Source organism: Aedes aegypti, chromosome 2 (genome assembly GCF_002204515.2).
Source record: "Aedes aegypti strain LVP_AGWG chromosome 2, AaegL5.0 Primary Assembly, whole genome shotgun sequence".
In the NCBI taxonomy this organism is placed as follows: domain Eukaryota; kingdom Metazoa; phylum Arthropoda; class Insecta; order Diptera; family Culicidae; genus Aedes; species Aedes aegypti.
The window spans coordinates 378,261,351-378,276,475 of NC_035108.1; the positions used below are offsets into that span (position 1 = coordinate 378,261,351).

Here is a 15,125-nt window from a genome sequence, read left to right on the forward strand (position 1 = left end):
AATTGCCGGTGTGAGCGCTTAAGTTAACCCCCTAAAATGGTAGTTTTTACCGCACAATTTTTTTGCGTGTACACATGTTTCATTGGCATACATGTTATTCGATACCATTATTACGTTGTTCACATTTCAACTTCTTTCCTACAAAAATAAATGTTTTATCTTGCGTCTAGCGCAAAAAGTTGCGAAAAGTATCGAAAAACCGATTTTTGACAGAATTTAATGTGTTGAAATGCTGTTAAATGTGCGGTAAATGGCGTCCTTATGGTAGTTGGAATTGATTTACTTTCATTAGCTGGTTGTTATCTTTGTACTATAGTACAACAACGTATTGAAGCGTGGCAGCTAAGAAGCATTTTTCGATCTGCCATAATAAAATCATTGTTCAACTCAGGTTTACCGCCTTAAACAGCCTAAAATTATTATTTTTAAATAGTATATAATATTAAATCATATGAATTTCATTCTGACACAATCCATTCGGGTATACTAATACATGTTGATGATTTTTATTGCGAAAATTTGTTCAGATTTCTCAAAATAACTCAATGAGCGGTGAATGGAGCATGAGCGGTGAATGGCGTCCTAACGGTAGTTAAGACAAGCGTGCAACAATCTACAAAATGAGGCAGACTTCAGTGAGCTGATCAGAAACTTTATTTTTGTGTTGAAAATTAGGGCGACGAATACAGGGATCACCTGCACCAGTATTACGCTTCTTCTTCTTTCTGGCGTTACGTCCCCACTGGGACAGAGCCTGCTTCTCAGCTTAGTGTTCTAATGAGCACTTCCACAGTTATTAACTGAGAGCTTACTATGCCAATGACCATTTTTGCATGCGTATATCGTGTGGCAGGTACGAAGATACTTGATGCCCTGGGAAGTCGAGAAAATTTCCAACCCGAAAAGATCCTCGACCGGTGGGATTCGAACCCACGACCCTCAGCTTGGTCTTGCTGAATAGCTGCGCGTTTACCGCTACGGATATCTAGGCCCCAGTATTACGCCTTGTATTTATTTTTGGTTCCTGAATTCGCCAACGACATTGATTTCATTCGCAGGGCGGATGATGAACATTAAACGATTTATGCCTATCTGTGTCGTAAAACGGTTTGAAATCCGAGGTGGGGATTACTGATGCTATGATGAATACCGGTGAACCTACCCTATTTCTGACCATCACTTTGACTGTTGAACCCAGGTGAATTGATAAATACAGTCCCATCGCCATAAATCGATATTTAAGTGACCATCGAGTTAGGAAGGTATCGACTTACAGAACACAAAACCAGTGCAACTACGATCGGTTATTTCGACCATTTGTCCCGCGCTGAAAAGTATCTTGCGAAATGTTCCGCATTTCACTCAAATCATTGAAATGTTCCGCATTTCAAAAGCAATTATTATCATTATTTCATTTACTTACCCAACATGTACTACATGCGTTTTCAAATTATGTTTTTCGAAAACTATTTGAATATATGGCAGCCAAATATATATTATAACAATATAATAGTTTGTAAGTTTCAATTCAATTATGAAAATAATGCATTTGTTGTCTTTGAATTGTTCGGTTTAAGCAACAGTGTGTTTTTAATTCAACTCATACCTACAGAAAATAATGTTACATTCAGCATCAGATTTTGTCAAAATAAACAATGGTCATAACTTTTCACTTTCAAACATATCTGTGAACCGCTGTGAAAGAACACTTATATCAAACGGTGTTGAATCAGCGAAACTCTATCTTTTGTTAAAATTTTAAATAGGCTGTACATTTCTGCTATTTTTAAACCGGATTACAGTTAAACGCCGAAACAAAATCTTATGAAATATATCTTATTAAAATATAGTTTAAACTGTTAGATACAATAATTATCAAAAAGTTGAAATATCGGAGTTCTCATAATTTGGTCAAAAGTATTGAACCACAGAAATCGGGTGTGACTCCAGAGCTCCAATATTTTGAACAACAATTAACTCAAATGGTCACCGATAGCATTACTTATTACGTAGATGAGTTCATAACTTAATAGACAATATTTGTAGTTTGAACAATGTGTAATATTTTTTGTACCGTTTTGTCTCAAATTCCGAACAGCCTCATATTCCCAACACTCGGGTTTTGTATGGCGATTCGGTTGAAATGTTTCACTGAAATATGTCATCAAATAACCATGAAATGGCAGTCAATTGCAAACCAATTTTAATGTCACCCAATATATTGCAAACTTCGAGAGAAGTGATGATTCTCTAGTTCGAGACCAGTAGCTCAGACACGCGCTGTTCGGAATTTTAAACAAGGTGTTCGGAATATGAAACAGAATGAACACAGTGTTCGGCATTTGTTTCAAAATGTTGTTGCACACTTTAACGTAACAAGTTTAAGGTGAAGATGAATCGAAGCCAAACCTCAAATTTTCAAGAGCACGAATCTGGTGAACCAAACATCCGTTTAAGCTGAAAACTTAATCGATTGGTCACTCGCTGGTGGTGACCAATCGATTAAGTTTTCAGCTCAAACGGGTGTTCGGTTCTTCAGATTTGTGCTCTTGAAAATTTGAGGTTTGGCTTCGATTCATCTTCACCTTAAATAACCAATTCTATCAGCAAACCCAACAGCTAACAGTTAGACTTCGTGAAGAAATTAAAAGTTCCACAAATATCTCACTCAAAAAAATTGTGCGGTAAAAACTACCATTTCAGGGGGTTAACTTAAGCGCTCGCACCGGCAATTTTCAGCAGACCAGGAATGCGCTTGATTTTACCATGTCAGTAATCGAAATCAGATTGTTGCAAAAGATTTCTGTCGAATGTACCACCAATGTGGTGGAATGTACCGTAAACATGGTAAAATGGTATGAAATTCCATGGTAGTTTTAAGAATGGGCGTAGTCAGCCAAAATAGTAATTTTTACCACAGATTTTTTTCCCGTATGCAAATTTATGCCTATCAGATGCACTTGAATTTATTACTGTTGAGTGTTGACCTAAAGGGGTCTACAGTCGCCTCTCCACATCTCGATATCGAAGGGACCATCGAGATAGGGAGAGATCGAGACAAAGAACAAATTTTTGATGAATACTAGATTGAAAAACACTCCGTTGCCAAGAAAGTAATACACAAACAAACGTCATTTTGCGCTCCTAATTTGTTTTGAATCCCAAAACATTGGTCTAGTAACCTTCGATATTGGTCATATCGACATACGGAGAGAAAATTGAGTACGAAAAATGAATAGAAACACATCGAGATATGGAGATATCGAGATAAGGAGGATATCGAGATATGGAGAGTGAGAATGTATGCAGACTGAAGGGACTTATGTAATCATCGACATAGGGAGAGATATCGAGATGTAGAACATCGAGATGTGGAGAGTCGACTGTATTATGTAAATCAAGCGGATTTATGAGACTCGTCTGTAATCATTGTCGATCAAAGTAAGCATGCATATTTCAGATGTCACCCGTCGACTCCCATAGTAAACCAGTCACATAGAGTGACAACTGTCGAATATTTCGAGTGACAGAGCCCTGTCGAGCATATTTTTCTGGTCGACAGTGACTCCAGTCGAGTCATTTTGCTCGACTCGACTTATAAAATAGAGCCCTAAGTGTTCGAAATATGAATCAAAGCGGTACATTCTTTTAAGTTTTGTCCTTAACGACATATTTTATCAACTACCGAAAAACTAAACATTACATATATTTTGCAATTGGATTATATGGAAAAATTGATGTGAAATTTGCGAAAAAGTTTCACGTCTTGTCGTCTTCACGTCTCCCTGTTCACTGGGCGCGTTACCGAGAAAACGAAGACGTGTAACTTTTTCGCAAATATCACATCAATTTGTCCATTTAATCCAATTGCAAAATATATGTTATGTTTAGTTTTTCGGTAGTTGTTCAATTTCCACTCGGCTGGTTAGACGTAAACCATGAATCATAATTAATTAAACAAGACATATTACATACATACTGTAAATCAATAGTATAAAGATAATTGCTGTTTTTTTAATATGTGTCAGGTTGCCCTGTTTTGGAACAAAATACTTCTATCTACTTTTTTTTCAATTCTATTTGAAAAATAAACTAGATTTTGAATTGATCTAACACAAAATTGAGTTGAAAGTACTCCCAAAACTTCGCTAAAAAAGAAAAGTTGCATTTACCCAAATTTGGCTTGTTGGGCCAGAGCAGATAAATTCAGCTCTCTCTATTTTTGACAACATTAGAGAGAAAGAAAGAGAATACCGAGAGATTTTAGGATGAAAGTATTGACTGTTTAACGATAAACTTGCGACGACCGACGCGCCACCGTATTTCATATAACGGAGGTTATTAGAACTAACTTGGAGGTGATGATTTGGAGGTTATTTGGCAATTTAGAGGTTAAAATCCCCTCCAAACACTAGCGATTTAGCGGTGGGATGTTGACGTTTGATCACGAATAATCGATATACTTGATTTTGGATATACTAAACTCAAAGTTTAGGTAAAACATTTTTGTAATCAAAAAATGTAAGTAGATGAAAAACCGGCAGACAAGGACGAGACAAGGATCGTGAAAGAACTTAAGGATAAACCAGTGTTCTACATCGAGGCGGATAAAGGCAACGCAGTCGTCATCATGGACAAGACGGATTACGACGAACAAATGGCGAAAAAAACAACGAAGGCTCCTACCAACATTTGAGAGTGGATCCACTACCCGGACTCATCAAGCTCACGGACAAAACCCTGAAGGGCTGCAAGGCGATTATTGGCGAGGCTCGTTTGAAAGAGTCAAACCCCATTCTTCCACGGATTAAAGGACTACCGCAGATTCACAAACCAGGAAAGGAAATGCGAGAAATCATCTCGACCGACGGATCCCCTACTCATAAACTGGCGAAATGGTTAGTCAAGGAATTCCAGAGTATGCTGAATCCATTCCCCACTAGGTCAGTTAAAAACACCCAGGAGTTCCCCCAGAAACTATTAGTCAGGACACATCGAGGATGACGAGATGATGGTTTCTTTCGATGTAGCGGCTCTTTTCCCCAAATCTTCTCGAGGACTGGTTATTACCCCAAAGGACGGATGTAGCATGGAAAGGAAAGGTCAGGACAAACATGAGGTTGGCAAGATTGTACATGGACGAAAACTACTTTCAATTTCGAGGAAATTTCTACAAACAGACGAAAGGAGCCCCCGTTTTTGTGCGAACTATTCGTGGCGAATTTTGAGGAAAATTTAACCTTCCAGTCGTCGCGCGGTTTGACACCGTCAGAGCCACCACGCTGCTGTTGTGAACAAAGAGCGAGGTGTTTTCAACAGTGTTGTACAAAATACAACAGCGCGACGACTGAAGTGTTAAAGAAACAAGGAGTATTACCGGATAAATGGTGGAGATATGTCGACGACATTTTCAGCGTTATCAAGCGGAACAATCTGGCTAAAATTTTGGATACAATCAACAGCGTAAACAAGGATATCAAGTTCACCCACGAGGAGGAGAAGGATAGAAAACTACCATTTTTGGATCTACTTGTCACCAGGGAAGAAAGTTCATCTTACAACTTCGAAATCTACAGGAAGCCTACAAACACCCAGCGAGTTATCCCTTACACATCGAATCATTCGTTCCAGCATAAGATGGCAGCGTTTCACCACATGATCCACAGGATGCAGACTCTACCCCTCAGCGAAGACGGAAAGACCAAGGAACTGGAATATATCTACGAGACGGCAAGGATCAACGGATACAAGGAAAGAACGATAAAAGCCATCATCGATAAAAAGGAAAGACAGCAAATTCGGAGTGCTTTGACGACACCAACCCCTATCACCGAACCCATGTAGAGAGTTTCCACCCCATACGACGTACACATCAGGAAACAGCTCCGCCCAAAGCTAAGGAATTTCGGAATCGATTTGGTATTTTCCAGCAGAGACAACCAACTTAGGACTTCTAGATCACGCATATAATATAGTGAGGCTATGTCAGTCATGCAAACCCCTGCCTTAACGTAAAGCACGCAGCCATCAACCTGAGAACAGAATTTGTAATTTTTCCTGACGCAGCCAAACACGCACGTGCAGCTTTCTGTCGGAATATTAATAACAAAACAAATTCGAGTAATCGTACATCCTCGTCGTAGATTCCCATTAGCGGATAAACTTTGTATAGTTATAGTTATCACTTAATCATGTCCAAGTCCTTGGTGAAAAAAGCTTTAGCATTAGTTGAGGAAGGGCTCTCCGATGCAGGCAAGAAGTCAGCAACATCCAAAGGTAAGTGTCCCATTTTAAGCCAAAAACCTGTGAATAATACGGCGAGATCAATTTCTAGACAAGAAGCGTAAATCGGACGACTCCGATATCATGCCTCGACACCACAAAATGGTACGCTACGTGGGGAAAAAGGGCCACAAGGAAGCCAAGGATGTTCTACGCCGGTCGGAAAGTCTCACCGTCATGGAAGCTCGCAAACGGATACAGAACCGCAAGGACAACACCGAGGACAACGTACGTAAATTGCTTCTTTTGAGTTCGGCCGATATCGGAGAGGAAGCAGGTGCGAAATTGGTGAAACGTGCGCAAACGGGACGGTATGTGGTCAAAGCGGACGAGTTCCTGGACAAGAAGGAAAGCAAAGAGAGCGTGTTCGATGAGGAGGACTTCAAGAAGTTTGAACAAGAGTTGTTTTGTAGTGTATTGAATCAATGAAACTGTTATAGGGTAAGTTTAATACATTGCATTTAAACGGTCTCGAGATATCACTTCCTGTTCAGATCAAGGGCGGTATTTCATCTTCATCGATCTCCGTCTTTTTGCCATGTTTCACAATATTTTTGTAATCAACAGTTCCTTTGAGTTCTTGCTGTTTTTCGCACTTGGATCGGTTTGCAACATTCTCCGAGTAGGCTGTAAATAATCATTAAAATTTTACAAAGTGAAAAATTTGGGGTGAAGAAAAAAATAAGTAATACGCTGCGATAAAACAAAATTGAAATGTTATGCAATCTGTTTCGAAAAATAATAAATCAAGACCAACAATTGAAAAGGCCTCAAGTCCAAAATGTAAACAAATCGGTTTTCTGCTGATTTCAATGTATAAGAGCCTATTCTTACTAGAACATACAATAGTCATTAAAAAATATTAATAAAAGTTGAAAAAATAACATTTTTCTAAAAGGCCCCATCTCATTTTCCGCTAACCAGGATATTCATCGCAAATGCGGCCTTCTCTCAAAAAGGCCTCATTTCTATATCTAACGGAAACCGAGTTGAGGCCTGTTAAACTAACATCAAAATTGCAATGTAGATTGCGAAAAACGTTCCAAATTCACTAAGCAGATGCAGGTTATACTACGGAGCGACTGCTCCTTGTATTATTTTATACAGTGGTTGTCTCAACGGCGAACATTATCGGGTTCCTGTAGAGTCAGTGTAGACTGATGTATTTTGTATCATACTACCTAATAATACCTGTGTCAGCCTGTCTGTACTTCACAAATTATCAACAAAAACACGATTTTGTTTCAATTGCATGGAAAATAACGTTCAATTGCAATATTATTTCAATTGAACCAATATTTCCATACATTTTCTCGACGACAAACTCGCGTAGCACATACATAATGTTCATGGATGACGAAGGGTTCAATCAATCACATATTTAATCGACCGCACGAATCTTCTCTTGCTGTAGGGATCTCCATGTACTTTACTTCACCACTTAACACTCTTCTACACTTCAAATTTCTTATTTCATCATCAATTTTGAATGATTTTCAAAAGGCCACATCAGAAGGTGATGAAAAAACAAACCACAACTAGAAGGCCTCAACACATTTTAGAGTAAACAAAGGCGTCAACTCACAGGCCTCATCAGCGTCGGCCGGTGTCTATGGGCACAAATGAAAAGGGCTGCACAGCTTTTGGTGAAATAAAAGCCTTATTTCCTTTGACTCGTTTTTTTAGCAGGATTTTTTGCTAAAATGATAGTAATGAATATTCATAGCTATAAATCAGTTTATTCATCGACTTTCTGGACGATAAAATAACATACAATGCTTAAATTCATAATTTATTGTTTGACAAAACAAGATTGCATTTTTCTCATTGTTTACTTTTTGGAGATGAGGCCTTTTGAATTGTTAGTCTTGAAATGTTAAAATTTGGACGAAAAGAAGAAATGTTTTAAGACTTTTGAAGATACTTGAATAACCAGAAAAAAGGCATAAAAAATTAAAAAAATCCATTTGAATATCTTAAAAAAACTTATTATTCTCTTATGTCTTTGTTGCTTTTTTTTTCTAAATAATCGGATAAAGCATAAAACTTACAAAAAAGATTGCTCTTTTGCATTGAAAATTAATAGTTTTATATTTTTTTACGTTTATGCCAGCAATCCTGGGACTTGAGAAATCATTTGCTCGCGATATATCCAGTGCTGTCCCGGGATGGACATTCTAGTAAAAATTATACAATCATCTCTTACTCGATATTTTGTATCTCGATATCATGTTAGAGAACCTTGGTAAAAATTGTTTTCCCTTGGATCGCATTTCCACTGGTTATGTGTTCTATAACTCGATACTTCCCTAATTCGACGGTTCCTTCAATTGGGCCTATTCTACGAGTGGCGTGAAGTGACAATTGTCGATCTCGTATATCGAGGTGACAATTCTCGACTCGAGGGAAGTGACTCGCCGTGTAAATCAAATGGAGAGTCACTTCACTCGAGTCGATAATTCTTAATCGCTATACAACACCGACAATTCTCACCTCACGCCACTCGTAGATTAAACCCAAATATGTTATGGAGTTATGAAGGGTTGACTTTAGTAATGGGCAGTTGTTAAGTTGAAACATGCTGCTAATTTGATAAAATCATTCGCACCGTCAAAAAATGTATATTGCATTCAAAAATGGTATTGAGCTATCTTGCCCTGTCAACCACCTTGACCCGGGTTACCCAACTCACCTGTATTTCTAATGGGAACGAAATTGACATTCTGCGGATTCAGTTTAGGCATTACTATGAGCATGTGACCCGTAGTTGCTGACCGCTTGCAGGTTGATGCGTGTGTCTTGATTTCATCCTTCAAGGCCAGCTGAAAAATGCGACCCTTGATTGTCGCTCTGATGTAATTTGGTTGGGCATCTACTTCGATGAATGAGGTGTCCAAATATCTATTAAAGAGAAATGGTTATCAAATTTATCACAATTTTGTTCGGACTTATATAACCCACTTGTAAACATGTAAATTCAGTTCATAACGGTCGTCTTCATCGAAAAATTCAAACTTGATCTTGGGTTCGTTCAAGCTGTATGGCCGCCCACATTCAGCAAATAAAATTGGTTTTCGTTTCTTAGCTCCCTCCGAATCCGTTAAGCTTGAAGTGGGTGGCTTCTCCCTAGCCTTGGCGGAATACTTTGCCATCTGGATTCTTGTCTCCGGACAATGCTCGCTTTTCTGTTGCCAAAATTGAGCCGACCGTTCTTCTTCGTCCAAATCTTTGACCCGTTTTTCCTGCTCTCGGAGTGATTCCGCTACTCGAATTTTCTGCTCATCACGTTCTATTCGATAAGCTAGTTCTAACTGTACGATTCGGTCCCGGTTAGCCTTGAAATCTTTCATAACTTTTAATCGATCAGTCCGGGTGATTTCTGACCCATCTAAAGTTTCAAGCTGCAAAAGAGCACATATAACGTAATCCCTGTATCCAGGGTAGTCCGTGCATGGGTTTCCAGTTAGATATAAATCCTTTAAGTTATAATTATCCCGCAAATTCTCGATAGATGTAAGTTCGCCTATAAAGTTTAGCGTCAAATCCAATTTTTCCAGCGACTCCAACCGTTCCAAGTTTTCCACCCGTTCGATATTGTTCAGGGCCAGATTTAGATATTCGAGTTTTTTCAACTTTTGCAGGTTCTCGATTTTCGAAATTAGATTCGACTGTAAAAGCAGGATCTTCAAATCCCGACACCAGTTGCCGATATGCTCGATTCGCTCGATGTCCTCCTGGTGCAGGGAAAGTTCCTCCAAGGTGCTGATAATGAGCTCATTATGCTCGGAACGTTTCCGTATCAATTGCTCCGTAACTGGTAAAAATTAAAATGAAATTAATTTAAATCTAGGAATAAATAATATGAATTTACTTACTTCGAACCATTGTGACAAATGTATGAAATCGTGAAATATTAGAAATAAACAAACAACGGTTGCTAAGTACTTCAAACTCATGTGTAGAGAAAGTTTGAGTTTTTTTTTATAATATGGTCATGCGCATATCAACCACTTGAAATAACACTAGCTATTGAAGCCAGCCACTACCGGCGTGGCGCTAGTGCTGAGTAAAGCCTGATTGCTGTTGAACTAGTAGTTTACGGAACAAGTTGTAGAATGATGATATATCCAGCACGAGTCGTACATTCATCCAACGAGGCTTGCCGCAACGAGTTGCGTTCATTTTTTTTTTGTGATTTTGCAAAAGACCTCTTGATGGTATCAGAAATTATATCGAGATGGGTTCACCATTGATTGCAATTTCTTAAAACTATTGGGTAATGCAACTCAAAAGAATTTACAGGGCTAGTAGCGACTAAAAACCTCAAAAATGGGAAAGACCTCTTCCCAAAGAAAAGAGACCTAAAAGGATTCGAAAGAGGCCAAACAGGATCCAAGAAAACAAAACGAAACCTAGTAGCAGATAAGAGTTTGATTCTTTATAGCATAAGAGCAGACATTTCTCTAAGATTTAATACTTTTTTTAAGAATTCTTCGTGACATTACGACAAGTATTACTGTATGTGTTTTTTATGATTTTCTCTAGGAATTTCATCAGGAGTCTATTCAGGTATTTGCCTAAAGGAGTTCATTATGTGTTTATTTCCCAAGAATTTTGTTTAGGATAACTCAAGAATTCAACCTGGATTTTCCCAAGGAGAACCATAGAAATGGAATTTCTTCAAAGGTTATTTCAGAAATCGTTTGAATTCCGCCAAAAATTCCTCCAATTTTTTTTTAAAGGTCCTAACCTTTACAAGATTTTATCGAGTGATTCAGCAATCAATTTTCCTAGGACATGTTTAAAGATACCCGATCTAAACGTCTTCTAAAATTTAATCAATAATCAATAACATAATTTTCTAGAGATTTCCTTTGAAATTATCTTTTAAAATTTATACAAGATTTCAACTAGGATTTTTTCTTGAGATATCTTCAGCAATTTCTCCAGATATTCCTTCTAAGATTTCTACAGAAATTCATCCAGTAATGTTTTGAAATTTTCTCAAGTAGGGGGAGATCCCCCAGTACCGGACACTTAAGCCACAAAATTCATAATTCGAAAAATATTGATTTTATGGACTCGTGTTACCCATTTATGATAAATATTATCATATTTATAGTGTACAAAAATAAATTTGAAAATATAAATATGAATTTTGACATTGCGTTTTGATGATGTGTTTTAGTACCAAATTGACCGATCTTGAAAGGTGGCACCCAATATCGGACACGATCTGGAAATGCCTCAAATTCTGTAAATTTGAACATCATTGAATGTGTACACTGTACACTATAGGAATAGTTTATAATTACCAATTCAATGCATTTGCAACATTTACAAGAATAATTTGAATTTTTCTTAGTTTGCAAGATGCCTAACACCTCTTTCATATATGATGAAAAATAGTACATTTTACGATTTTGTTCTGAATGTTCATTCTTCTTAATTTTATTGCATGTTCGATACCATGATCGACGAAACCCATGAAAAATGAAAGTATTTTGAGACACTGACGCAATAATTACAAAGATATCATATAACAAATCAAGCTGTCCGAAACTGAGGGACAGGAGATGCCTAACCAAAATTGTAATTTGTCCATTTTTACTTCAATTATGGTACAAAATACATTCATACTATCATATTAGGATTATGTTGGATAATGCTTGCGGGATCCAGAGTATTTTTTTCATATTCAAAATAATTACTAAATAGGCTCAAAATTAAGAAGATACGTCAATTTTTTAAAGATTTTCAAACTTTTCAATTTTTTTTAAAAAGGCATGCATATTTCAAGGATGTGTTATTCTATGCAAACATTAGTCTACATAATAGCTTCCTTTTCTCCTGAAACACCATCTTGATTGGACCATGATTTCTCAATGTTTCGACATTGTCCGGTATTGGGTGCTGTCCGGCACTGGGGGATCTCCCCCTAAGCCTTGAAAGTTTTTTTTACTCAGGAATTCTTCCAGGAATGTATCCAGAAAAATGCCAAGGATTTTTTTTTCTCAAAAATAAATCCGTGAGGTATTTCTAAAGAAAACCCTAGAGTAACCTCTGATAAAACTTGGGTAAGTTTCAAAGTCACCCTTAACGAACATGTATCACTGAAATAACACCTTAGCTCTTGAGAAAATTTTAGAAGATTTCCAAAAAAGATTGCTAAGTTAATCAAAAAAATCAATTGAATCTCGGGATAGTGTTCTGCTGGATTTTCTACAGAAATTTTAACATTGAACAGAGTCTCTATTGAAATTTGTGTAGGAATGATCGGAGGACACTCACAATACTATAGTTCTTACGTTAGCACAAAATCTTAAAAATGGATGATCAGAGGAATTATTGGAAAAATGGTTGTAGTATAAACTAGTGTGAAAACTAGACGGTTTTTTGAGTAACTTATTAAGCAATGCTTGGTAAAATGGATTTCTTGGATGACGTCCAATAGAAAAAAATGGATTTTTGGACTTGGATGAAGTTCATAAAAAAATAGATTTGTTCGAAGGACCCCTCAAGGAATTTTAGACTACTGGGAGGAAAAGTGGATGAATTCTTGAAGGAATTCATTTGGACAGGAGGAGGAATTCTTGCAGGATTTCTTAAAAAAAAACTCTTGATCCATTTTTTTCAAGCACTCTGGAATAAACCTTTGTGGCTTTCCTCGAAAGAAAGAGTAACAACTGGAGAATTCGGTTGAAGGATTCGCGACAAAATATGTGGAAGAAATTCTGGGATAGCTTTGGAACAAAAAAATCAAAGTGAACCTGAAGAAATTATTGTAGGTAGTACCATTAAAGTTCTCACAGATTTCTTGGAGGAAGTCTGGAAAAAAAATTATAAGCATCCTTCAAAAAATGGTTGGAAGAATTCCTGGGAGATTTGGTAGAGAAATCTCTAGCACCTGGCTAATTGCAGATGTTTCCAGGAGAAACTAAAGATGCTTAAAAAAATGTTTCATCGCGCAGGAACCGCATATATTATTGGAATTTCTTCAACAATTCTCGAACAAATCTTTAAAAAAAATCGTCATAAACTGCTCTAAATATGTTTATGTAAACCATATCGTGGCTTCCATCTTCCATGAGAATAAGTACGACGTTGATCGAGTTTGTATGTATATTGAACAGATGATAAAGAATTTAATTTATTTTTCAAGCATTCTGCTGTTTTTTGTTGTTGTTGTTGAATTGGGGGGGGGGATGTCTACGAAAGTGTGACAGTACGTGTATAAGGTATTGGAAAAAGCGTGACAGAGGGGGGAGGGGGAAATCCCGGAAAAACGATGGACGTCATATATGAATCGTCCCTAAGTCAATTTTTTTGTTACACGCCTCTCACGCCAAGGACCTGGGATCGAATCCCATCCCCGAGATAGTCACTAAAAATTTCAGTGACTACTTCCTTCGGAAGGGAAGTAAAGCCGTTGGTCCCGAGATAAACTAGCCCAGGGCTAAAAATCTCGTTAATAAAGATAAAAAAAGTATTCGGTAAAAATTTACCGGAATATGTAAAATTTCTACGGAATTACGGTGTTTTATTTTACCGAACTATTTAGCTGTTGAGATTACGGTAAAATTCACGGATTCCGGTAAAATGAGCTTAGTGTGTAATGAATTACATAGAATATCCAATGTTGAAACATTGGAACAAATGTCGAATAAAATTATTAATTATTAACGGCCAAGGACGAAGTCTGCGTGTCATCTGTAGTCGATTGCAAAAAAGTTTGGATATTTTTTCTTCATACTTGCAAAAATAGAAGATTTCTCCTAATGCTTCCATAACTCAACTAATAATATTCCCACTTAAACCAAAAGCTCTTTATTTGAAACCTTCAAGTAGACATGTTGTCACGATGAGAGAGGTTCCAATAAATTGGTCAGATGAAGTTAAGTATCTAGGGCTCATGCTAGATAAGAATTTAACTTTCAAAAATCACATTGAGGGCATTCAAGCCAAATGTAATAAATATGTAAAATGTCTCTATCCCCTTATTAATAGAAAATCAAAGCTTTGTCTTAAGAACAAGCTTTTGATATTCAAACAAATTTTCAGGCCAGTCATGTTGTATGCTGTACCAATATGGACTAGCTGCTGTAATACCAGGAAGAAAGCTCTGCAGAGAATTCAAAATAAAATTTTGAAAATGATTCTGAGGCTTCCTCCCTGGTATAATACCAATGAGTTACATAGAATATCCAATGTTGAAACATTGGAACAAATGTCAAATAAAATAATTACTAATTTCAGGCAAAAATCGTTACAATCTTCTATTGCCACGATTAATGCGTTATATTTTAGGTTAAGTTAGGTTAAGTATATTCAAAACGTTTTTATTTTCTCTTATAAGCAGGTGAAATCAACTCACCTGTAAAAAATCTGAACTGCTACGGCAAATGAAATGTAATATGTTGTTAACAAAATGTTAATAAAATCTTAGATTTGTGTTACCAAATTGGGATGATAGTGTTTTCTAATGACACAGAACACCTAGATATAAGAAATAATGAATGTAATGTTTAGGATGATACTAATGAAGAAATTAAAAAAAAATTAACGGCCAAGGAAAAGTAGTATGTTTTAACCAGTGCTGGGAATGATAATAGTAGTAGGCTTGAATTTCGCGAAAATCTCGTGGCTTTCCCAGTACAGTAGTTCAAAAACGTGGATCCCATCGAGTAGCCTATGTTGGGTGCATGAATTTACTAAATCGATAGTGTCATTGAAGGCTCTGAATGCGGGAAATGCAGCGGGAAATAGAACATGTTTCTACAGTAAATCTGGGTTGCCCTTAGCAACGGGTGTTTTGCAATTTTCAAGGCTCTTTGCCTACAGCA

At 37.1% G+C, this 15,125-nt stretch overlaps 2 protein-coding genes across 2 annotated transcripts; one reads left to right on the forward strand and one right to left on the reverse strand.

Annotated features, from left to right (window-relative positions):
• The first annotated feature begins 6,095 nt into the window (after positions 1 to 6,095).
• LOC5565316 lies at positions 6,096 to 6,733 on the forward strand. Its single transcript, XM_001649611.2, has 2 exons — positions 6,096 to 6,276; positions 6,335 to 6,733. Exons 1-2 carry the CDS (start codon positions 6,192 to 6,194, stop codon positions 6,709 to 6,711), a joined length of 462 nt encoding a protein of 153 aa, XP_001649661.1. The 5' UTR covers positions 6,096 to 6,191; the 3' UTR covers positions 6,712 to 6,733.
• On the reverse strand, positions 6,679 to 10,338 carry LOC5565312 (protein tilB). The gene is made up of 4 exons (XM_001649610.2): positions 10,158 to 10,338; positions 9,244 to 10,096; positions 8,975 to 9,183; positions 6,679 to 6,909 (listed from the first exon to the last, which is right to left on the reverse strand). The coding sequence occupies exons 1-4, from the start codon at positions 10,165 to 10,167 to the stop codon at positions 6,773 to 6,775; spliced, it is 1,209 nt and encodes a 402-aa protein (XP_001649660.1). The 5' UTR covers positions 10,168 to 10,338; the 3' UTR covers positions 6,679 to 6,772.
• Between the last annotated feature and the right edge of the window lie 4,787 nt (positions 10,339 to 15,125).